This window comes from Mirounga angustirostris, unplaced genomic scaffold, assembly GCF_029215605.1.
Source record: "Mirounga angustirostris isolate CCGP_5_RB_7025 unplaced genomic scaffold, mMirAng1.0.hap1 SCAF_9, whole genome shotgun sequence".
Taxonomy (NCBI): Eukaryota; Metazoa; Chordata; class Mammalia; order Carnivora; family Phocidae; genus Mirounga; species Mirounga angustirostris.
The window spans coordinates 12,138,471-12,162,399 of NW_026991717.1; the positions used below are offsets into that span (position 1 = coordinate 12,138,471).

Below are 23,929 nucleotides of genomic sequence, written 5' to 3' on the forward strand. Positions count from 1 at the left end.
AGGAGGCAGAATCACCACCAGTCGAGAAACACTGTGTTCTATAGAAGGTTCCTTTTCCTGTCATGTTTCACCCATCTCATTGCTGCTCTCTTGTCTGTCCTGTTGCTTCTCACCTGGGTCCTCTGTCCCTTCCACAGAACTCTGACTCGATAGTGGCCTGAGGATGGAGGCAGTTGCCCTTTTCTTCTTCTTCTTTTTTTTTTTTTAAGTTTTTTTTTAACTTAAGTTTTAAGTTTCAGAGAGAGAGTTTAGTGATTCATCAGTTGCATACAACACCCAGTGCTCATTACTTCAATTGCACTCCTTAATGCCCATCACCCGATTACCCCATCCCCCCACTCACCATGCCCTTTTCTTTTTTTAAACATTCTTGAGTACCCTATTCGTCAGGTATTAGCAGAGGGCCATGTTTTTATAAAGCGTGCTTCTCAAAGGTACAGGTGCTATAAAACAGATAATGTATAAAAGTTCAGGAATAGTCGAGATTATCTATTATTTATTGTTAATCTTTGTTTTCTGAAATAGAGAATTTTCATGTGTATTACTTTAAACTATTACTTTAAACTTTTCGTGTAGGATCTTTTTGATACACTGGAACAGTTTAGCTTCAGAATGTTGACTTAGATGATGAAGTGTGTCCCATATCAGACAATTAATAAGTTGGTGGGACGGAGGTTAGTTTGAGGTCTTCTGTGACCAAGGTAAATGTCCTTTGAGTTTTAGATTCTAAGAGAAAAAGTATATCCTTCATAGCACCATTGAGATGAGGTAAAAGCATTCTCCATGGTAGGAGTCTTGAGGCACCATGGGGACATCTGTGCTTGTCACCTCAAAAAAGAATGGTGCGTAGTTTTCACCAATGAACGGTTAGCTAGATTTGCCCTTTTGTACTTGACTACTGAATTGGGTGGTAGAGATTTTGGCTCCTAATTGTTCATAATTAATTTTTTTGCTGCTGTTTAGCAACTGTGGCATTCCTAGTAGAGATTATCATTCTAATAGTTCTTCTAAAATGTTCCTTGTGGCCAGTTGAATTACTTTTGGAATGATGGAGTTAGAGATGCAGTTGTGTGTGTGTGTGTTTAAGAGAGCTTTTTCTCTTTGAAAACTTTGTTTTTAAAATATTATCGGGGTGCTTGGGTGTCTCAGTCGTTAAGCATCTGCCTTCGGCTCAGGTCATGGTCCCGGGGTCCTGGGATTGAGCCCCGCATTGGACTCCCTGCTCCGTGGGAGCCTGCTTCTCCTTCTCCCACTCCCTCTGCTTGTGTTCCCTCTCTCGCTGTCTCTCTCTGTCAAATAAATAAATAAAATCTTTTAAAAAAAATATATTATCATTTTCGGGGCACCTGGGTGACTCTGCCTTCGGCTAAGCGTTAAGTGTCTGCCTTCAGCTAAGGTCATGATCCCAGGTCCTGGGATTGAGCCCTGTGTTGGGCTCCCTGCTCAGTGGGGAGTCTTGCTTCTCCCTCTCCTTCTGCCCCTCCCCCCCCGCTTGTGCTCGTACTCTCTCTCTCAAATAAAATCTTTAAAAAAATACTATCATTTTCAAACATTTTTAAAAAGATTGTTTGCCACAAAGATGTATATAATTCCATTAGTCAAGGAGTTAAGGTTTACCTTTGTTTCTGCCTGAGCTTGCTTTGCAGGGGACCAAAATCCTGTGCAGTATTTTCCCCATCCTTAGTGGTAGTTCCTTAGGTTCCAGGTGGCTCTACGGAACCACTTAGTCCTTTCAAAGAAATGATCCATTGGAGAAATATTAGTGTATAGAAAGGAATTAAGTTTGGTCAGATAACTTTTGAACCTTTACCTCCTCGACTGTGACAGGCCATTGGTTTTTAAATCCAGAAGTTAGTCTTCTTTTTAACCTACTGAAATGTTACTTTCTTTCCTGCATGGTGGCTCTGACCACACAACCACCCTTTTTATAAATCTGATCACTTACCCTTATTATAAATATGTGCCAATCAATTATTTTGTTTGTACTGTTTTGCAAAGCATGGGGCTTGGTATTAAAGGTAGAAAAAGATAAGGCAAGCCTGTTTATAATCACTTGCAAAGTATACTGCATACCCACTCCACAAAATAACTCGATAGAGCATATTTCAGAGATGTAAGCTCTTAGTATAAGAAATGTATGGGGTTTTTTTGTTTGTTTTGTTTTACTTTTGCTTCTGCTGTCTAGGCCAGTCTGAATTTTTTTTGCACCTTTTCCTTCACGTATTAATCACATGACTTCTAGCATACCGTTTCACTGCTTTGATTTAATTTTATTCTTTGTTGTTTTTCAGTAGAGTGAACTTCTATTTTCTAAAATCCCAAAGTCTGGAAAATTTAAGTAATCAAAATTATTTGTGCTTTCGTAAGAGTCACATTTTATGTTCGCAAGTTAATAACAGGGATAGATCTAAAATAATCTCTAGGCTGTGGCATGATGTCATTATTAAATTCATCATTGTAACCCTCTATCTTTTATGTATGTAGTATTTTAAGTTGATAGGTTTTTTTTTTTAATTTTTTTTTTTTTTATTCTTATAAGTTGATAGTTTTCTATTGCAGGGAACAGCAAACTTTTTCTTAAAGGACCTGATAAGAAACATTTCTAGCTTATAGGTGTTATGGTCTCTGTTACAGCGACTCATCTCTGCTGTTTAGAGGGAAAGAAGTCATAGACAATGCATAGACCATTCAGCGTGTATATAAAGAAATACTGTGTCAAGTTAACTTTTAATTTGGTCAGAGTACACTAGGCAGGTGAAAATACTTGTTGCCTAAAACAGTAGGGGAAGTATATCTTGTAAATAAGGTTTATATTGAAGTTTTTAGACTAATACAGTTTTACTTCACGATAGCGAGTATTATGTGAATTAAAATATTATCTTGAAATTGTCACCCAGCTTTTCAGAGAATAGCCTAATTCAGTGATAGTCCCTGGCTTCCAGTTGCTTTATACGTTTTGTGGGTGACGTGCCATCCCCTAGCACTGAGATAGTCCAGTTGGCCTAGTTCCTTTTAATCCGCTTACTAGTTTCAATTCCTCGTTTAGTTTTGTTCCTGGAGTATTTGCATAGCAGTGTGACAGAATACACTCAGGTTTATCAGTTTGTAAGTGTTAGTGATGTTTTTAGATTTCTACTCCAGGGGTCTTTTTGTCTGCTTCTCCAAAGGTGGCTGTTTCATGTGTTTACCGGGTGTTACTGAGGCTCAGGTGTTGATCCACTTCCCAGTACGTGATGACATGAGTGGCCATCGTCCGTGCAGAAACAGCAGCAGACGCTGTTGACGCTGTGGTGCTCTGTGGGGTGCTGGCATCTGTGCTCTGACTTGCCGTCGCGACGCAGAGGGCAGATGCTCTTGCATCTTCCAGACTCTGGGTAGTGTTCTGTCTTCTGGGGCATGACTGGTCTCAGCACAGGAGGGCCGCCTGGTTGTCAGAGAGCAGGCCGGGAAGCTTACGGTTCTCACCTCCTTCCTCGGCCTGCTCTCCCCAGCTGAGCATCAGTCTGCACACAGGGTCCAGCTGGTTCTCCAGGTGCTTCCCCGGCCTTTTAGTGGCAGGACAATGCACAGTTTTTTCAGTCCTCATAGAAGAAGTTTCCTTCAATTTTTTTTTTGTTTTTTGAAAGAAATCTGTTCACAGTGACCTATTCTGGACTTCTGCCATAGGTCTTTTAGTGAGTCAGAGATGATTGAATTAAGATTTAAACATGAGAATAACTTTTATCTGTAGAATTGAGGCAGAATTACTACGGTGACAGGTTTTTAAATTTATTAGTAAAATTTATGTCCCCAAGTTCCAATACTGTTAAATAGGTATCACTTGTATTGCTGTTTTTATTTGGGGGCCATAGTCTTGTTGATGGTCATTATAATCCATTTCTTCATCTGGGAACAGCGAAGATTATTGATGGAAATTGTGTAACAAACTTTCACCTTTACGCGGTGACAGCTGTAATATTGCCACTAGTTATTCTCTTACCTCTGAATTTGTTTTCCCAAGAAATTGCAGCTTATTAAAGATAGCTTATTAATTTTTCTGCAGAATGTTTCATGACAATAACTTATCTATGCTTATATACTCATTGCATATTATACTGAAATGCTCGTGAACTCTAGACCCAGTCTGAGCATTGGAAACCTAATGTTATCACATTGTAGACAGATGGGATTGAGTCAGTTGGTTTTCCCTTCCCTTTTTGTTTTCCCCTCTCTTGTGTCCATGAGCTAGCGACTGGTAAAATTTACGTTTCCTTATAGGGAAGAGACTTTTTTTTCCCCCTCAGATTTGTTTTTTTCCATTTAGTTCATTGAAATTTTAGTTTGAAAATGCTTTTTTTCTCCCTTCCTGGTTGCTTCTGTAACAAATGCTGTTTTGTTTTATTTCCAGGTTTGAATTCTGGGAAGATTTTGAAGAGGACCACGGGAAAGGGAGGGAGAATGGCTACCAGAGTCTTCATAAGGTGCTGGAGCCCTTCCTCCTCCGGAGGGTTAAAAAGGACGTGGAGAAATCCCTTCCTGCCAAAGTGGAACAGATCCTCAGGGTGGAGATGTCGGCTCTGCAGAAGCAGTATTACAAGTAAGCTACGGGCTGGGTCGCGCCACAGTAGGATTAGCATCTGTTAGGATTAGCAAGGAAGCCATGAGGTACACAGTTGACAAACTGCTTTTTTCAGTGATGCCTCAACACAGATGTGAGTAGCAGTATATTCATGGTTAGAAAGAGGAAGTTTTATTGTTCTTGCTCTTTTATTTGGGTGAGAATTTGCAGAGCACTTTAGCACTTTTCATTCTGTAGGTGGTCTGAAGTAATGTTAGTTAGTGCTAATCCCCCTCCAACAAACAGTCATATTTCACTCATTCATCTGTTTCTTCTCTGCTATTCACTGAATCATGTATTAAGATTCTGCAGTGTGGTAGGCATCCTGCTACATACTGGGAGTATGAAGATGAGTGGAATGTGTTCTTGCCAGAAGTGTTGCTTAAGAGGGAAGACAGAGTAGAGACAAGGGGTCAGTACAGTGTTGTTTAATAACCAAGGCATATGCAGGGCACTGTGGGAATTGAGAAGGAAAAGTGCTCAGCTCTGTGCTACAAGGGCGAGACGCTCTCCTTTTTGGCACTCCACGTGGCCTGGGCAGGTTGTGGGCTTGGTTAGGTTATGATAGGCAGAAAGCTGGGTTTGGGACAGGGGGTGGTATAGAATGTGCTTTCGTTTTTTTTCTCTTCTTTCTTTTTTTTTTAGATTCTATTTATTTATTTGTGTGAGAGAGAGAGCACGAGCGGCAGGCAGAGGGAGAAGCAGGCTCCCTGCTGAGCAAGGAGCCCAATGCAGCACTTGATCCCAGGACCCCGGGATCATGACTGAGCTGTAGGCAGACGCTTAACAGACTGAGCTACCCAGGCGCCCTGCCTCTATTATTTTTTAAACTGAAATATATTTGACATATAATGTGTAAATTTAAGATGTACAACACGTTACTTTGATACATTTATATGTAATGAGATGGTTGCCATTGTAGCGATAGTTAAGCACCTCTATCACATGACATAATGACCCTTTCTTTTTAATGGTTGGAACGTTTGAGTTCCATCTCTTAGCAGATACTGTTATCTGTATTCACTATGCTGTGCATTAGATCTCTAGGGATTATTTACTAATTGCAGGTTCGTACCCTTAAACAACATCTGTCCCATTCCCCCATTTCTAGGTAACCACTATTTTACATTCTGTTTTTCTGAGTTTGGCTTTTTCGGATTCCGCATATTAACGACATTATACGGTACTTGTTTTTCTCTGTCTGACTTATCTCACTTAGCATAATATGCTTAAGGTCCATTCGTGTTGGCGTTTTTACATCTTTAAAAGAAATAATAGGTTATATTGACCCTTCTTCAAAGGTTTTGACCAGTGAGATTTGTTTTGGTATGATTTTAAATTCATCGATAAGCATATTCATGTTTTATTCTGTGACAGTTATTCTTTTATACTCCTGGTCTCATGGCTCCATTTTTAGCCAGGAGGAGCTCAGTCAAGTTAGTTTGGAGTCCTTTTGACATAATCCTAGTTGTAGCTCAGCGCTTTTTGCTTTCTGGAATAAAATGTTCACATTCATCTTGTTTCCTGCTCCACAGCGGGAGTCAGCCATATATCCAACAAGCTCTGTGTACTGTTTTATTGGAAAGTGGCATTTGGAGACCTCAGAATGGGCACGGGAGCTGTGACTGCAGCCGCACTGGACGTCGTTGACAGGCTTTTTCAGTGGACAGAATTAGGAAATTTGTTTGTTTTTATTTTTATTTGTTTTAGGAAATTTGTTTTTAAAGATAAGAAATACATCATGATTTTTTTAACTGAGAGATTTTATTTGACCTTAATGGTCTTACACCCATACCAGAAATTCCACTTCTTAACGGCACCAACTTGTTTAACACCACACACACAGTCTTAGTAGTAATAGTGCCTGGATTACCATCAGCAATGTGAATAACAAAAACAGAGGAAGGGCAAAAATTTTTAATGGTATTTTTTTGTTTTTAAAGGTATATTCCATTAGAAATGGATGAGTCTTAAAGTATTTTGAGATAGTTTTTCTTACTTATGGTTAGGCTGCCAGCTAGATACAATGGGTTATTTATTTCATTTAGTTTTTTTTTTTTTTTAAAGTTGGCTTTGCTTAATTTTGCTTCATAATTATTTGTAATATTTGTAGAGTTCCAAAGGCAAAGCTACAGAGCCTGCTGTGTTCAAAGATACCTAGCTTATTTCCTTGTCCCCTTCATTCTAGTCCCTCTTTACCCGAGGTAATAATAATTACGAGTTTTAAAATTCTTAATGTCTACCTTTCCTGTATTTTTTAATTTTTAAAACACAAGCAAATGCATTTTAACTTTTTTTGCTGTCTCCCTCCTTCCTACATCGACAGCATACCGTATACATTTTTCTGTACCTTACATTTTTGACTTAATGATTGAAAAACACTCCACAGTAGATTATAAAGCTATTCCTCATTTCTTTTTACAACTGTGTAGTATTCCATTGTGGATCTGTAGCATAGTTTATTCAGCGCAGCCCCCTAGTGGTGGACATTTAGATTGTTTCACAATTTTACTTTACTCTTCTTAGAAATAGGGCTTCAGTGAAAATCCTTGAGCATTCTACTTTGAGGTAGAGTCCTGAAAGTGGGATTGCTAACAGTGTAAAGAAATTTCATTGCTCAGGAAAAAAAGTACTTTTAGGGGCGCCTGGGTGGCTCAGTCGTTAAGCGTCCTGCTTCTCCCTCTCCCACTCCCCCTGCTTGTGTTCCCTCTCTCGCTGTGTCTGTCTCTGTCAAATAAATAAAATCTTTAAAAAAAAGAGAGAGAAAAGTACTTTTAATATTTTATAGTGTATGGTTAAAGCTTACCTGTGGATATACATATATATGTCTCCTTCCCTTTTTTAAAATTTGGATATAAAACACAGCTACCAGGAGCATTTTATCGTGTAAAATGCCCTTTCACAACAATTTGTAAATGGGTACATAGCTTCCATCTGATCGTAATCCTAATTTAACTAGTCTCCTCCTGTTAGATCGCTTTCTTCCGTTTGTATGTTGTGAGAAAGAGTGCTTCAGTAACCGTCCTTATTTGACACGCGTGCGTGTGTGTGTATATATGTGTTTCACTGTTGTTATTTCCTTTCAGTTTTCTGTGCTCAGGTCGAAATGCCCAATAGAGCAGTGTTTACCCGGTGGTTAACATTCTGAATCAGACCAAAGATGTGAGCAGACCCAGACAGGTGGCAGGAGGTGCAGAATACCACATCCCTCCATGCCTTCTCAACGGTCTCATGTCTTTTATGTTCTTGTTTTTGTGCTTCCAGTAGCGCTGCTCTCTCTCACAGTCTTCTGAGGTTCTGATTCTCTGTTTCTTCTAATTGAAGAACATCATTATTTTGATTTGCAGATGGATCCTGACCAGGAATTACAAGGCTCTTGCCAAAGGGACAAGAGGCAGCACGTCTGGTTTCCTGAATATTGTGATGGAGTTGAAAAAGTGCTGTAACCACTGCTACCTGATCAAACCCCCCGAGGAGAATGAGCGAGAGAATGGGCAGGAGGTTCTCCTGGTACGTGGCCACCTTGTTTATAATTACGTTCTCAAATCCTCCAGTGTCGGTAGAAGCTCTTTCCTCCTCTGATGACTCTTCAAGGAGCATCAGAAGAAGCTTTGAAAATTGGTGAGGGTAGTTCACTAGGAAAAATACGGGAAGTCTGATGTCACAGATGCGAGGTAAAGAGCATTTCAGGAATTGTCAGCCGGACTGCAGGCGGCTTCACCAAGCTGAAGGAAGATTGTCAAGCTAGGAACTCTTAGCATTTAAGGGCAGATTGAAGTATGGGTTTGAGTGTGATGATTGGAATGTCTTTTCAATCTCTAGTCCCTGATCAGGAGCAGTGGGAAGCTGATTCTATTAGATAAACTGTTGACGAGACTTCGAGAAAGGGGCAACAGAGTCCTTATCTTCTCCCAGATGGTCAGAATGTTGGACATCCTGGCTGAGTACCTGACGATCAAGCACTATCCTTTCCAGGTAAGGATGCTCAGCGATTGGAGTCCCTCTCTGCTTCCCTCCCACCAGGTTGTATGCTTTGCTTGCTAAATTATCCTAATATTAGGAGACAGATTTTCTAGTTGGAAACAAATTGAGACGAAGGTTCCAGGAGGGTCTTTATGTTTACTTCCATACCTTTAAGCTACCCTATAATGAAAGTGGTCATGGGAGGTCATTCTGTTTTTCGGGTTGGGGGGCAGTAAGGAGATGGGTAATAGAGGAAAAGCAGACAAGAGAAAGGGTGTTAGATGATGTCTTCCAGCTCCAACTCTGGGGTAAGAGTAGAGAGGAAGGAGGTGTGGACCTAATTCCAGAAGCCCAAATCCTAGGAAGAAAGGCGATAGTTCTGTGCGTTCACGCCAGGGGATAGCTGACCCTGGCTGTGAGGCTGGGAACTCAGCAGAGCCGTGCACGTGAAGGCTTGCTGGTCCCTGAAGCAGGTGGTGGTGGCCCCCTCTTCTCTGTAGGTTTGTTACTGGGGATTTTCATCTTCACTCAGTTGTTGCCTACAAGATAAGAAGAAAAGATAAGGGGGAAATGAGTTTCTTCAACACAGTATTTTTTTCTGGGTGTTAGACTGTGTGAAATTTCTCTCTGATCTATTTATGGATGTGTATGCTATTTTTCTTGACTTTCGGTATAACATTTTTATAGTGTTTTGATTTTTAAGATTGACTTAATATTTTTTCTTTGGTTGGACTGTTCGACCAACTTACAAATTATCCTGGTATTGAAGAAACTGGGGTCAGTGATTCTCCCTTAAGAAGGCCAAGCTTTAAGCTCAATAACAGATTGTCTTTTAAAAATGCCCTGAAAGTTATTGTCCTATCCAAAATACCTTATGTGGTCTTTCAGCAGCCGTCTTAGAATATGGTTTGATACTGTGGTTATTTTAGGAATAAAAACAAAAACAAAAGAAAAACCAAGCACACTGCAAAAAGACTGTTGTCTCTCAGTGCATCGGATCTCTGTGAGCTTTCAGGTCAAGCTAATCATTTGATGTCAAGTAAAGTAAAAATGCATTGCTTTTCTCTGTAGGGAATATTTGGCTGGAGTCCACTCGGGTCTGTCATGTCTGCTATCTTCTATTAGTGGGAATATTAAAAGGAAGGCATTTGGGTTTTCTCATATCAAATATAGGCTATTAACTGCCATTTAAACATATCTTTGGGTTGAAGCTCTGAGTAGAGTTGGTAGAAAGAAGAAAGGGGGTTCCCTGGTGTGATTTGACTGTTCAGGTGGGCCTGAACAGCAGAGACCTGAGCTGGGGAGAGGTAGGTCCTTCTACAGATATGTCCCCAGCCACTCGCCCATCACTCGGCAGCTGACATCATCTCTTGGGTCAGATTTGCCTTGTGTAAAATGAGGTATTTTGTTCATCTCAAGATGTGATTGTAAGGGGAAGACATGTGAAAATGATTTTAAAGAGTAAGAAATAAGCACTTTATAGGTATAGCATACAGGTAATTCTCAAGTATTTATTTGACATGTGGTTTTCCATGGTGACGTTGTTTGGGACCTAGAACTGACACATAACTCTAATAAAAGAACTAGTAAATGCCAGAGGCTTTCTTAAATATGCATTTTGGTTATTTAAACACTTTGCTCTGATTTCAGAGTGTAATTTTTGGAAAGGCTGGAATATATGATCAACTTAATTCTAATACAATGTTATGGCAGAATGTTTCCAAACAAAATTATGTAAAGATTTTTTGATTTGTGTAGCACTTAATAACTGTGCAACTTGTAGTCATACTAGTTAAGAACGATCATTTTCTGCATGAGCTAATTAGGTGAGCAGTGGTACGGTGACCTAATCTCTTCAGTCCCTACGGATATAGAAGCAAACATCGTTTCTGAGCACAGTGGGGGTTGCCATCTTTCTCATTACAGGTCCTAGCAGTCATTCTGATCAAATGTAAATGCTCTGAGTCAGAAGCTTCTGACCTTGAGTTTGTAATGGGAGAGCTTGGACAAGTAGGATATGCTGCTTAAGCACAGTCCCTTGACAGCATGTTGCCAGTGCGTTCTGGTTATTTTTGCTAAGTGGGTGTTGGAGTGATAAAGGTTGCAAGTCTGGTGTTCTCTTCTGAGTATAGCTGATCGTCCTACCTTATGATTTTCTTGTGGTCTATTTTTACAGCGTCTGGATGGTTCCATCAAGGGAGAAATCCGAAAACAGGCACTGGACCACTTCAATGCAGATGGGTCTGAGGTACACCATGCATGGCTTTATTATTTGGGCAGCGTGGGCTCTCTGTCCAGGGGAAAGCCTTTCTGGCTTAATGTATTTCGTTTCAGAAACAGTTCACAGTTAAGTTCTCCTGCTTTGGGAAGGAAGTGAGAGATCACTAAAATAAAAGATGCCTCTTAATTTTGTTGTTTGTTATTCCAGAAGAGCATATGCATGCTTGTTTATCTGCCCTGGTCTGGATTAGTGACAGAGTAGTTCTAATAGCAACTGCGTGTTCTCTGGTGGCTTCCAGATACCAAATTTCTGGGCCTGGGAGAGCAGCAAGGCAAGAGTCGGGAAGGCTGGCCAGTAGGATTAATTTTGACATGTATGTACGACAGAAGGTTCTCATCTGTATTTTCTTGGTGACTGAGGCTTGAAAAGTACATTGGCCATGGCTCAGATGTGTGGATTGCTGGTACGATCGATACAGCTTAAGTTCTCTTGTCCAGCTTGGATTTGCATTCTAAAGTGATTTTAAGGCACATATAGAAGGGGTGCTTAGGAAAAGTGAGAAACCGTGGTAACATTGTAGTTTGTGTATAGGAAGCTATGAAATGCTGTGGGATGTGAGAGAAGTTGGGGAGATGATGTTCCACGGACATAATGCTGCAGCTCCGTGTGCGGGTGAAGGTTGCAGTGGAGAGAGCCAGAAGAACTAGTGTTTTGGGGAGAACATGAGCGCTTCTGAAGCCTGGGCCACTACTTCGTATAGACAGACCAGACCTCATATTCTGCTTTCTGTAGGGCTTTAAAAACTCTGTGTTACTCCAAAATGGTAACGTCTTCTGCCTCTAGAAATGCATGTGGTCCCAGGTAGACTATAGCATTCTGGCTTCTTTAGCCTAAAATGTTAGTTCTCCTTGCGGAGCTTAGGGTGTGAATCTGGACAGAACCGAGGCTCTGAATAGTTCAGGAGAAAAGGAATTGAATTAACTGAAGACTGCTCACCCTCTAATTCCCGTCCCTTCTTTTTCTCCTCCATTTCCTCCTGTAAAATCATGATAATTCCAGTACCTGCTGTGGGGATTAAATGCAGTGACCAACACCCAGCAAGCACTAGGCTCATTGCCTGGTACATAGTGAGCACTCAGTAAATGCTAGCTAGTTTTATTATTTAGTATTTATTCAAATTGGTTTTGTGTTCCCAATCTTAGTTAAAAAAATAGTATGAATGTTTCATATTGCCCTTTCTCAGAGAAACATTATTAAAGCTGCCTTCTCTTTATAATTCTCAATTCTCCACCCCATGGCTATTTATAGAATACAGGTTCTCTACCATTATTCTGCATATCTGAGCCTTTTTTATTAAGAAAAATTAAATACTTTATCATTGGGGGAAATATTATATGCACAATGAGAAGATTTAGAAGATAGTGAAGAGTACAAAGAAGAAAAATTGCACAGCTCCCCTCCCCATCTCCCATCCCAGAGACAACTTTTGTTGTTCACATCATTCGGGTGTGTTTCCATTCATAATAGATGAAACGGATTATTTATCTGGGATCATTCTGCAAATAGTTTTGTTGTCATTTTTTTATTCAAAATTCTGTGAGCATTTTTCCCATGTCATTAAAGATTTAAAAAAAATTTTAGTTTCTAATGTTTTCTCATGCTTGTAACATTATTTATTTAACCCAATAATTAAACCTAATGACTTACTTCTTGTTGTGTGTTAAGAGTGTACAAGCATTTAAAAAAGGTTTTTGATACACTTTGCTAGATTTCCCAAAGCAGTTTATATTCATATTATTTGTGATGAATATTTCCATCTCACCTTTAGCAGCATTGTGTTTCACTGAGTTTGTTTTCAATTTGATAATAGACACAAATAACATCTTATAAGTCACATTATCTTTGGTAAGAAGTGACAGTGAAGGGGTGCCTGGGTGGCTCAGTCGGTTGAGCATCCGACTCTTGGTTTCAGCTCAGGTCGTGATCTCAGGGTCCTGGGATCGACCCTTCATGTTGGGCTCTGTGCTCAGCATTTCCCTCAGCTCATCCATCTCCCTCTGCCCCCCCCCCACCTAAATAAATCTTAAAAAAAAAAAAAAGGAGTGACAGTGAAAATTATTTATATGATTATTCAGACCCCAGATTTTACTTGATTTAGGTATCTCATTCTCAGGTGTCTACTATTTCTTTGTAGGCTTCTGTAAATTAGAGTGTGATGGCACTTGGTATCTCTACCAAGGATCACAGAGTATATGTGCCTCAGCATTTGTTTAAAGTTCTTCTGAGACCATTCTCTCCATTTTTATTTCTGTGGCAGGATGCTGGTGACTGTAGTTAGAATGTGAAGAGCTTTTCATTGTGTCTGTGTATATTAAATACACCGATTGATCAAAATACAACTCAAAACTACCAGCTTTTGAGTATCATTTGTGTGCCAAAAGGGTGTCAGCCTTTGACATACATAATCAAATGCCCTAAAAATAGAAATCTCTGTGGCTTTCTTTTCTTTGGGTAATTTATTTTCTGCCCTCTGCCCCATATTTCTGAGCTCTCAGATGTAGGCAGGTGTACCATGCCTGCTCAGTCTCTGTCATTGCTGTGGACACCCCGGAATATGTCAGAGCCTGAATCTTTCCCGCACGTGGGTCTTCAGCCACATGTGCTCTGGTTTTCTTTGTGCATGTGCTGTGCTGATCGAGGACCCTGTGCTTCTCAGCAGTCCCAGCACGTGATCTGTTGGTGCAGTGTTGTTGTGTTTCTCACCCATCTAACAATAAAGTATCCTTGCTTATACCAACTACCTTATGTGGTGTAATCTACCTTTACGCAGAGAATGAGTGTGTAGGCAACTTGCTGGAATGATCCCCTTGCTAATTAAGTTTTTCTGGATTTTGTTAATTGCTTGTTAACACTAGTTTTAGCCAGGAGAGAATACTAATTCTTCTGTTCTGGCTGACTTATCGGAATCAGCTTTACTCCTTAGTTCCCTGCACTGACTCTTTCAGCTTAATGAAATGAAAATTCACTCTACCATCAAATCCCTAGCATTCTTGTAGCCTCCATAAAGTTTGTCCATCATATCTCACTTTTCTTCACACCTGCAGGGGTTTCCAGGTATAAGGGCTTATTGGACTGTGAAACTGTTTCTGAGAAGGCCACTGCATAAAGTAGTATATTGCATTGTGTACAGGACTTCTGTTTCCTGCTCTCGACAAGGGCTGGTGGCCTGGGAATCAATCTGGCTTCGGCGGACACAGTTGTCATCTTTGACTCTGACTGGAACCCCCAGAACGACTTGCAGGCACAAGCCCGAGCCCATAGAATTGGTCAGAAGAAGCAGGTCAGTGGAGAGAGACATCTGGACATGGTTTGGGGGAGGCGGTAGAGGGGGTGTGTTATTTAGCCTTTTCAGGCTGTTTGTAAAAGGTATTTTTCCTGTTTTGCTTTCATTTCCCCAAGGATAGATGCCTTTCTGTTAACTAGTACAGAGAAAAGGTGTCTTTGGGGCTAAGATGAACTTAGTAGGGAACTGTTCTCTTTTCCTGTTTGAAAATTATGTCACCAGTGGCTTTCAGGTTTACTCCAAGAGAGAGCGATGATGAATAGATTCAGAACTGGAATGTTTCTCTATTTTAATGTGGATAAGTTGTTAATCTATCATTGTTCAGGGTGTTCTACTTTTATTATACACGTAGCTCTGAGCTACATTGGGGAAATACATGCGTGTTTCCTTCACGTGAGAATCTTAAAGTCTGCTCTAGTATTGGGTAACTCCTAAGTTTCATACTCGGCCAAAGGTTTGGTTTTAGTGAAACTTTCCATCAGTGAAACTGATTATTCTTTAACAAGATTTTTATCATTAGAATAGGCTGAAATAGTTTTTTAGAGGCAGTTTTATTTAAGATTATAACCTGTTACAGTAAAAATATTGGATCTAGTTAAGCTGTCTTTTTGGATGAATGGCTTACAGGCATTTCTGGTAGAAGAGAAAAAGTCTTTTTTATTTCTCCTCTTGGTTTTAGATAGAGGTAGCTTTTTTTTTTTTTTTTTTTTTGGTGATTAGGTATAAACATAACATTTTCTTTTTCTATTTTCTATAGGTAAATATTTACCGCTTGGTTACAAAGGGGACTGTGGAGGAGGAGATCATCGAACGGGCCAAAAAGAAGATGGTATTGGACCATCTGGTGATTCAGCGCATGGATACCACTGGCCGGACGGTTCTGGAAAACAACTCAGGAAGGTCCAAGTAAGTTCCACGTGGAGGAGGTGGTCAGAGCCAAACTGTGATTTTACATCAGCATTTGATAGAATTCATCCTTCTAATAGGATTCTCTATAATTGACGTTACCTATTAATTACCTAGAAGAGGCCAAGCCAAGACCACGAGAAGATGTAATTTTCATTTTATCGGTTTTCCCTGTTTTTTCTTTTTTGCCTGTCGGCCCTGTGCTCATGTGCTCTCCCTCTGTCTTTCTTGCCCTTCTCTCTTGCCTTTTGCTTTTGGCTCTGTGACATATGATGCAGCAGCATGATCACTGTGTGTCCTCCATTAGGCTTTCCTCCCAGCGCAGGGTTGCCTTGAACGTGTCACTATCAGTACTAAGAGTCTGCCAGATGGAGTTGGCAGCTGGTTTCTTATTATTGGTAAAAATGTTTGTGTGGAGAGTGTTACTCTTCCTATTGAAAACAGAAGGGTGTAGAAGGAAAATAGTCAAGTTTCAACTGACTTTATTTAGAAGCACAGCTATTTCTCTGAGTTTACATTTTGACTCAGTTGTTCATTGTCTTCTGTGGCAGTCCTGCAGCTTGCGTCACAGGTGGAAATCAAATGAGCCCTTCCCTAAACAGAATATGTTCAGATAATCTTCCATTCAAGAGTCACCTAAAGGGAAAAAGCTTAGTTCTTTTATTTTAGACCAGAGATGAGAAGGTTGAAAATTCTTGGTGAATGATAACTTCCTGAGTCAAAAGACAAAGAGCAAAGAACTCTCTTCTTTCATGTTGCTAATTAAGTTTCTTGCTTAGTCATGTAATAGATGAGCCATCAGGAAAATAATTGATTTTCTAGTCTTCTGCTGGGTTAGGTTTACCATCACAGACTCATCCTGGGGATAAAAAAAAAAAAAATGAAATCTTTGAGAGATCATTTTTCTTGGCAGAATTTATATTTTCACCAGTAATTTCACCCTTTTATGAAGGGTAGCTATTTTATAGTAGAACTTCATGGTGGTTATTTGACATTCCTGAGAGATTACAACTACATTTTACTTCTACAGCTCAAATCCTTTTAATAAAGAAGAGCTGACAGCTATTTTGAAATTTGGAGCAGAGGATCTCTTCAAAGAACTGGAAGGGGAGGAGTCAGAGCCTCAGGTAATTAACAATGAGGAAAAAACTTTCTTGACAAGTATTTGTGAGAGTCTTAATTTTTCTGGAAGCAGATTTTGAATCTGTTAGAGGCTTTTATAAAGAATAGTAATTATTTGAAAGATATAGTTTGTTTTTGTTTTTTCTTTTATTATTATAGAGCTCAAAGGTCTTATTAAATAGAATAGGAAAGAGAAAAACATTTGAGGATTCTGTCCTTAGTCTTTTTAATTCCAATTGTATTTCATGTAATCTCTGAAGTTCACCTTGTCATTTGTATAAATAATAGTTTGAGACATTAGAGGTACAGGATATAAATCGGAATACTGTAAAGGTAGATGGGATCCCAGGAAGGAGATTTGGTTTATTTGCACCAAGTGTTTTCAGTCCATACTGATCACTTGCCTGTTTACCATATTGTGTTGTTGGTGTCCCTTAGGAAATGGACATAGATGAAATTTTGCGCTTGGCTGAAACCAGAGAGAACGAAGTGTCAACAAGTGCAACAGATGAGCTTCTGTCACAGTTTAAGGTATGGAAATTATTGTGGGAGGGAGTCCTTAGCATTGATTTATTAACTAATAATAACTAATGTCTGTGAGTACTTCTGTGTGCAAGGCGCTCTACTTTTTCCTTTACCTAACTTGACTCCTTTCTTTGTCCTCCGGAGTTCCAGGCGCGTTGTGAGTGTACATTCAGTCTTCCGCATGGAGGTAATGGCTGACGTGGTCTGTCCTGCCCAGAGTCAGTGGACAGAGGAAAAGTCAGCGAAGAGGGAAGAATATGCATCCGTGGGATAGGTGGAGACCCAGATAGTGTGGAGCTCTGGGAAGTGTGGAATGTGTTATGGGAGAGACATTGATAGAATCAGGTGACAAAGAGAGGTCAAATGTATAAAAAACATAAGGTGACAGAAAGCTCTTGATGACTTGGTGATGGTTTTTTTTTTTTTTTAAGTATCTGATAGAAAATTAAATGAGATCAGGACTAAGTGCAGAAGCTGGGCACCAGATGAAGAGGAGGTGGCAGCACTGAGTGTGGAGTTAATTTAAAAGCTCATAAAGAGAACAGCGAAGGTGATTTATGAGGATGGAAGCGTCAAGGCGAGGGTTTTGAAAGACGTTATAATGTCTCCAGGTTGAGGAAAGAGCTTGAGAAAAGGGAGAGATCGAAGGTTCTAAGGAAAGAAGGAAAATTTGATAGTACATTGCCTTAGAAGAGACTGGAAGGGATGTAATAAAAAACGCAGGTGGCGCAGTTGGCCTTCGAAAGAAAAAGGAGAGTGCACTTCAGGGAATAGGAGGGGAGAGAAGAGGTGGGATTCCTTCCTTCGTGACCGTAATTCCCAGTAAATAAGTAGAAATGATTTGGGACAGCCACAGGTGGTGCCAGGAAGGAGGAACTTGGTAAGGAGTGAGCTGTATTTGGAAGGTAAGACTTCACATTGGAGCTGGTCAGCAGGGTCCTCTGATTTTCTCCAGCAAGTACTTGAGGTCAGAGGGACTGATCATTTGGTGGTCCCAAAGTGGAAGATGGGCTTGGGAGACTAAGGAGAGTCAAAGTGGCAAAGGTTTCCCAATCTCATGTGAGAATATGGTTGAAAGAATTGGCATGGGTTCGTTCCATACCGGTTAGAGAAGCAGGAGATACCTGAAGGTTCCAGTGATGGTTAAGTTCAGTAGATTCTGTAGGATTGAGGGAGACATGGTGAGGTGTTTGCATGATATTTTATATTTTAGGCTGAAGAAAATAGTATGAAGGTAGCTTTATGATCCAGTCCATACTATAATTATATCAGATAGTCCTCTAGGTCAATGTACTTTAAATCATGACGTCTTTATTGTCCCCTAAAAATTATTTTCTTCTTTCTTTAATTTATTATGGAAAAATGTAAATACAAACATTGAAAGAATAGGGTATATACCCCCCATACTTACCATGTCATCATCCTAACCATTTTGAATTTGTAGTCGGTCTTCTATGTAACGTCCTCACGCCTCCTACCCTCAGTATTATTTTGAAAAGAATGTGTATTCTGCTGTAGGTGGACACAGTGTTCTACAGATGTTTGTTTGATTCTGGGTTATCTGAGTCTTCCATTTCCTTATTGATCTTGAAGTTGTCTCAGAGGAAGAACACAGAAGGAACTGAATAGACCAGAAAGCTCTAGGATCAGAGTCAGTGTGTTTTGAGGTTAAGGGTAAATTATTACTGTTTCAACTGGACTCCGCTTCTAGGACTATTGCTCCCTTTTATTTTTTATTTTTTTAAAGGATTTTATTTATGTATATTAGAGAGAGAGAGAAAGAACGAGTTGGGGAGGGACAGAGGGAGGAGCAGGCTCCCTGCTGAGCAGGGAGCCGGATTCTGGGCTCCGTCCCAGGACCCTGGGATCCTGACCTGAGCTGAAGGTAGACACTTAGCCTACTGAGCCACCCATTGCTCCCTTTTAAAGAGCAGTAATCCTCATGATAATGTTTTAGTCAGAATATTATGTGATGACTTAGGTATAAAAATTTCTGCATATTAACAGGTTAATCAAAAGTGGTCAGCTGGTGACTTTTGCCTTGCTAAAGCTCTTTTGGCTGTTACATTTTAGCACCTGGTCAGGTGATGTAATTAACAGTAGGAGTCTGCCTCCCTAGGGGCTCTTTTATTTCTGGAGTACTTCAACTGAATTGACTTTGTTTTTTTCCACTAACACTTTCTTTTTTTTCCTTTCTCTCTCTTTTTTTAAACCCTAATTTAACATGTTGGAAACACGCAAAGCTTTTTTTTGAGATAATTTAAGATTATAATTTTCCTAAGTAATCATAACTGATACTTGTATCTCTTACTGTTTGTGTCAAGCCCTGTTACCACCGTAGGATGAATCAGATATTATTTTCTTCACTTATATATAAGGAAACTGAGGCACAGACAGGCTAAGTAGATTTCTTAAGGTTACACATATGTGGAGTTGTGATTATATCCTAGACAGGTGGTCTGGCCTGATTAATGTGGCCCTTAACCATTCTGCACCCTCATTACATCATTTATGTAATTTTCGTCTGGCTGTTTTAAAAGTCAGATCTAAAGTAATTACCGATAGTACTTAATTTAAGAGATTGGTCAAATGATTCATTTTATAAAACAAAAAATGTTAAGTTTTCAGTCTAAGAAATTAACACTTGTCTTTGTCTTGGAATTTAAAAAAATCTGATCGTGAAGATCACGGTATCTGTGGTGGAAGTTAGAATTGTGGCCAAAGTCATAAACTTCTGACTTCACTGTCCATTCCAAATGACTTTGAGGAATGGAGCCTCCAAAAGCTGTTTTGTGCTTGATTGTAGCCTTAAAGACTGGGTGGGAAGGAATAAAAAGGATGTGGAGCCCGTGCCTGGGGCCTGCCCCACCACTGCTCATAGGCCGGCCAGAGCTGGCAGATGTGTCTGTGTAATAACCACAGCTGAGTCTTTGAAATGCATACACTTAGATGGTTTTCCTTCTGGGATATGTATATCTTTTCAGTACAAATTGATGCCAGATACTAAATATTTGGTATGTCATAAATGGAGTGTTCTTTTAGGTTTGTTTGAATTTTTTGCATTTTAAATTCTCATTTTCATTTCTAACATTGTACTTTGGAGTATATGAAATCATTACATACCTTTAGTTTCTGTACTTCTGATAAAAATGAATAAGGTAGGTAGTTGGCTAGTGATTGCTAGGGCTTTGAATTATGCATTGTTTCAAATGAGTGCTATTTAGTAGCAATTTATAATTTGGAACTGTAACTTCATAATGGATTGGTATTAAGTATTCAGCATTTGATAATCTAAGTAAATCTAAATTTTCCAATTAGTATCATATTTATTAGAAAATGTGTAGGATTTAATAAGTCTTTCCGTAAAACTTGTAAGACAGTTTATAACTTTATATCTGTTTCCCTAATTCTCAGTAATATTTCTGATGAACTTGAGGGTTTGGCAAGATGATTTGGGGGGAGGATAAGGGAGAGATTAGCAGAAAATTGATTATCTGATTGTATAATATCACAGGAGTTCTGATATTACGCATAGTGTCTTAGATTAAAAATGCTGGGTAAGTTGATGTTTTAGCAGGCGGTGTTTGGGAAATAGGGACATGTCAGACAATGAGTTGTCCATGTTCCAAGGTTGCCAACTTTGCGACAATGGAAGACGAAGAAGAGCTGGAAGAGCGTCCTCACAAGGACTGGGATGAGATCATTCCGGAGGAGCAAAGGAAAAAAGTTGAGGAGGAAGAGCGTCAGAAGGAGCTGGAAGAAATTTACATGCTGCCTCGAATTCGGAGTTCCACCAAAAAGGTGATCGAGTGAGATGAAAGATAAGAAGGGACCTTCTTCTGTTGTAAAGGCTACGGAAGTGCTAGTTATTTAAGGAAGAGGCTTGGCATTGTTGCCTGGGGATGGGAGGCGGTTACAGCGAAACCAGTGGAGGGAGATGGGAAACTGTGGCGTGCCCCTGCGTACGCCTGTGGGACATTTGATCTTTGTAAATTGGCTCTGGGTGAGGTAGATGGCTGGGATTTGAGTTTGGCAGACATTTGCAGTTTGCTGTTGAGATCAGAACCAATAATCCTAAAGATTTGGTTCTAATTGACAGTGCCTTTGACTTTCAGAGCCAACCTCTTTTTGCCTTTAAGTATTTGTTTGTGGCACTGGTTTAAATACTTACTGTAAGAGATTATATAACTGTAAACAAAGAACATACACTTCACAGCTTATAAAGAACCGTTATAAACATGATCTAATTTGATTTTTGCAACATTAAAGCAGGTAGAGTAAGTTTTTTCACCCAGTTTGTTGGACATAGTAGATTTGTCCAAGACCATAGCAAATCAGTATTAGCTAATAGTAGCTAGTATTGATTGAACACTAATTGTGTGCCAGGCATAGTTGTGCTGTTACACCTACTGACTCACTTAATCGTCATGCAGACCCAAGTAATAGGTAGTTATCCCCATTTTACAAACGGAAAGCAAAGTCACAAAGGGGTAACTTACCTAAGGAAGTAAACACGAACCTACAATTCAAATACTTTTATTCTACTTCATTTGTCATTATGTCGCAGTATGTCTCCGGAAAGGTGACTGTCCCAAGCAGGTCTTCCTTTTACATGACACCTGCCTCCTTATTTTCTTAAAGGAAAATGGACTTTGATACGATGAAAAGTTCCCAAGTATGAAAGAATTAAGATGGGCTGAATTAGTCCTTTTCCCTCTTGCACCTGGCACTTGCTGCAATGTGACTTTGCCTTTTCAGGCTCAGACAAATGACAGTGACTCTGACACTGAGTCTAAGAGGCAGGCGCAGAGATCCTCTGCGTCTGAGAGTGAGACAGATGACTCTGATGATGACAAGAAGCCAAAGCGCAGAGGGCGCCCCCGCAGCGTGCGGAAGGACCTCGTCGAGGGCTTTACCGACGCAGAGATACGCAGGTTGGTGGGGCTCTGCTCTCTGTCTGGGGTGTGTGTGGAGGGTATGCTGTGAGCTGTGGGTCGATGGCATTCCTGACACTGAAGACAGGGCGGGCAGAGGCTGGTACCTGCAAAGAAGGCAGGGGCCAGAGTCCTGCCCCAAGTCTCCAGAAGGTTCTGCCCTCTAGGGTTTTCCTCGCTCGAGCACTCGTCATTTGCTCAGCTCTTCTTGTTTTCTTCCCGTTCTCTGGTTACTCTGAGCATTTTCACAGAGAAAGTCCAGCCAAGGCAAAAGAGACCGTTGGAGGCAGACTTGGGCTGAGCCTTCCTTACTTGTTTTTATTGACGAATAGGAATACATACATGAAAACATACATAGAGACACATGTGTATCTATGTATATAAAAGAAAGAGTATGAATATAAAAAGTGGATAAACCTTGCCTTCATTCCCCGTCTGCCCAGTTCAGTTCCTGTGAGTGTTAGTACTGATACCAGTCTGGTGGTGGTTTGGTTTATTGGTAGTTACACACCCCGCATACTGTTCTGCAGCCTTTTTTCCACCTGTAATTGATTTTAGATATCTATGTCCGTACTTACTGCGCATTTGTTGGTATTTAATTCACACACATTGCCTTCCAACTAAAATTGTTGCTTCCAAGCCATTTTTCCAACCACTTTGCATGATATTTTATATTTTAGGCTGAAGAAAATAGTATGACGGTAGCTTTGTGATCCAGTCCATACTATAATTATATCAGATAGTCCTCTAGGTCAATGTACTTTAAATCATGACGTCTTTATTGTCCCCTAAATATTATTTTCTTCTTTCTTTAATTATGGAAAAGTGTAAATATATACAAACATTGAAAGAATAGGGTATATACCCCCCATACTTACCATGTCATCATCCTAACCATTTTGAATTTGTAGTCAGTCTTCTATGTAACGTCCTCACGCCTCCTACCCTCAGTATTATTTTGAAAAGAATGTGTATTCTGCTGTAGGTGGACACAGTGTTCTACAGATGTTTGTTTGATTCTGGGTTATCTGAGTCTTCCATTTCCTTATTGATCTTCTGCCTGGTGGTTCTAGCCATTATTGAAAATGGGGTGTTGAAGTCTCTACCTGTTATTGTTATATCATCTAGTCCTCCCTCTGCTTTGGTCAGTTTTTGCTTCATGTATTTTAGGGCTCTTGTTTTTAGGTGCATGCATTTTATAGTTTATAGGTCTTCTGATGGATTGGCCCTTTATCCTCATAAAATATCCTTTTTTGTCTCTAGAAATAATTTTTGTCCTAAAGTTCATTTTTAAAAATCTGATATTAATATAGCCACTTCAGCTCTCCTTTGGATATTGTATGCACATTATCTTTTTCACTTTAGTATGCCTTTCTTTGAATCTAGCTTGTATTTCTTAAAATATATAGTTCTATTATTTTTAAAAAATCTGTCAGTCTCTTCCTTTTGATTGGAGTCTTTAATCACATTTACATTTCATGTAATTACTGATAAAATAGAATTTATGTCTGCATTTTGCTCTTTCCTTTGTCTTGTGTCTTTTTTGTTCCTTTACTCCCCCATTACTACCATCTTTTGTGTTATTGTATTTTTTAATATACCATTTTAATTCCCTTGTTTTTCTTTGTGTTTCTTATTATTCTCCTATATAGTTTCTTTTACTATATTCTCCAAGTTACTTTTCTAGTGGTTGCCTTGGAGATTATAATTAGTACCTTAACTTGGAATTGTTTAGTTTGGATTATCATCAACTTAATTCCAGTGGTATATTAAAATTTTACTCCAGTATAACTTCATTCCTCTCCCCTCTTCTGTGTTACTGTCGTCACAGAAGTTATATCTTTACCCTTTATAAGCCTGTCAACACAGTTTTATAATTACTGCTTTATGCAGTTGTTTTTAAAAAATCAGAAGAAAAGACTTACAAACATACATTTATGCTGCCTCTATATTTGCTCAGTTACTCTTAGTGAGGCTCTTACTTCTTTGTGTGGATTTGAGTTACTGTTTGGTGTACTTTGATTTCTGCCTGATGGACTCTTTAGTATTTCTTTTAGGGCAAGTCTGGTAGCAGCAAATTCTTTATTTTTGTTTATTTGGGAATGTCTTAATTTCTTCTTTGTGTTGGAAGTCCAGTTTTTAAGTTCAACTTCTGGAGTTCCTCAGGGACCATTTTCATTGATTGCTTTTTTTTCCCTGCATATGGGCCTTACTTTTTTGTTTTTGTGTTTTCCATAATTTTTTGATGAAAGCTGGACATTGTAAGTAATATAATGTGGCAGGTGTGGAAATCAAATTTCCCTTGACAGCCAGAGTTT

The 23,929-nt window shown here is 39.5% G+C and overlaps 1 protein-coding gene across 5 annotated transcripts in view; it reads left to right on the forward strand.

The window, feature by feature from the left end:
- Nucleotides 1-23,929, forward strand: part of CHD2 (chromodomain helicase DNA binding protein 2) — a 118,992-nt gene that overhangs the window by 58,306 nt on the left and 36,757 nt on the right. For all 5 annotated transcript variants that reach the window (XM_064569941.1, XM_064569943.1, XM_045899473.2 and 2 more), the window contains 10 exons: nucleotides 4,388-4,576; nucleotides 7,945-8,107; nucleotides 8,420-8,572; nucleotides 10,737-10,808; nucleotides 13,972-14,121; nucleotides 14,882-15,030; nucleotides 16,061-16,157; nucleotides 16,591-16,683; nucleotides 20,308-20,478; nucleotides 21,436-21,611. In XM_064569941.1, the coding sequence (XP_064426011.1) occupies nucleotides 4,388-4,576; nucleotides 7,945-8,107; nucleotides 8,420-8,572; nucleotides 10,737-10,808; nucleotides 13,972-14,121; nucleotides 14,882-15,030; nucleotides 16,061-16,157; nucleotides 16,591-16,683; nucleotides 20,308-20,478; nucleotides 21,436-21,611 (1,413 nt within the window). The remainder of the gene's footprint in view (nucleotides 1-4,387; nucleotides 4,577-7,944; nucleotides 8,108-8,419; nucleotides 8,573-10,736; nucleotides 10,809-13,971; nucleotides 14,122-14,881; nucleotides 15,031-16,060; nucleotides 16,158-16,590; nucleotides 16,684-20,307; nucleotides 20,479-21,435; nucleotides 21,612-23,929) is intronic.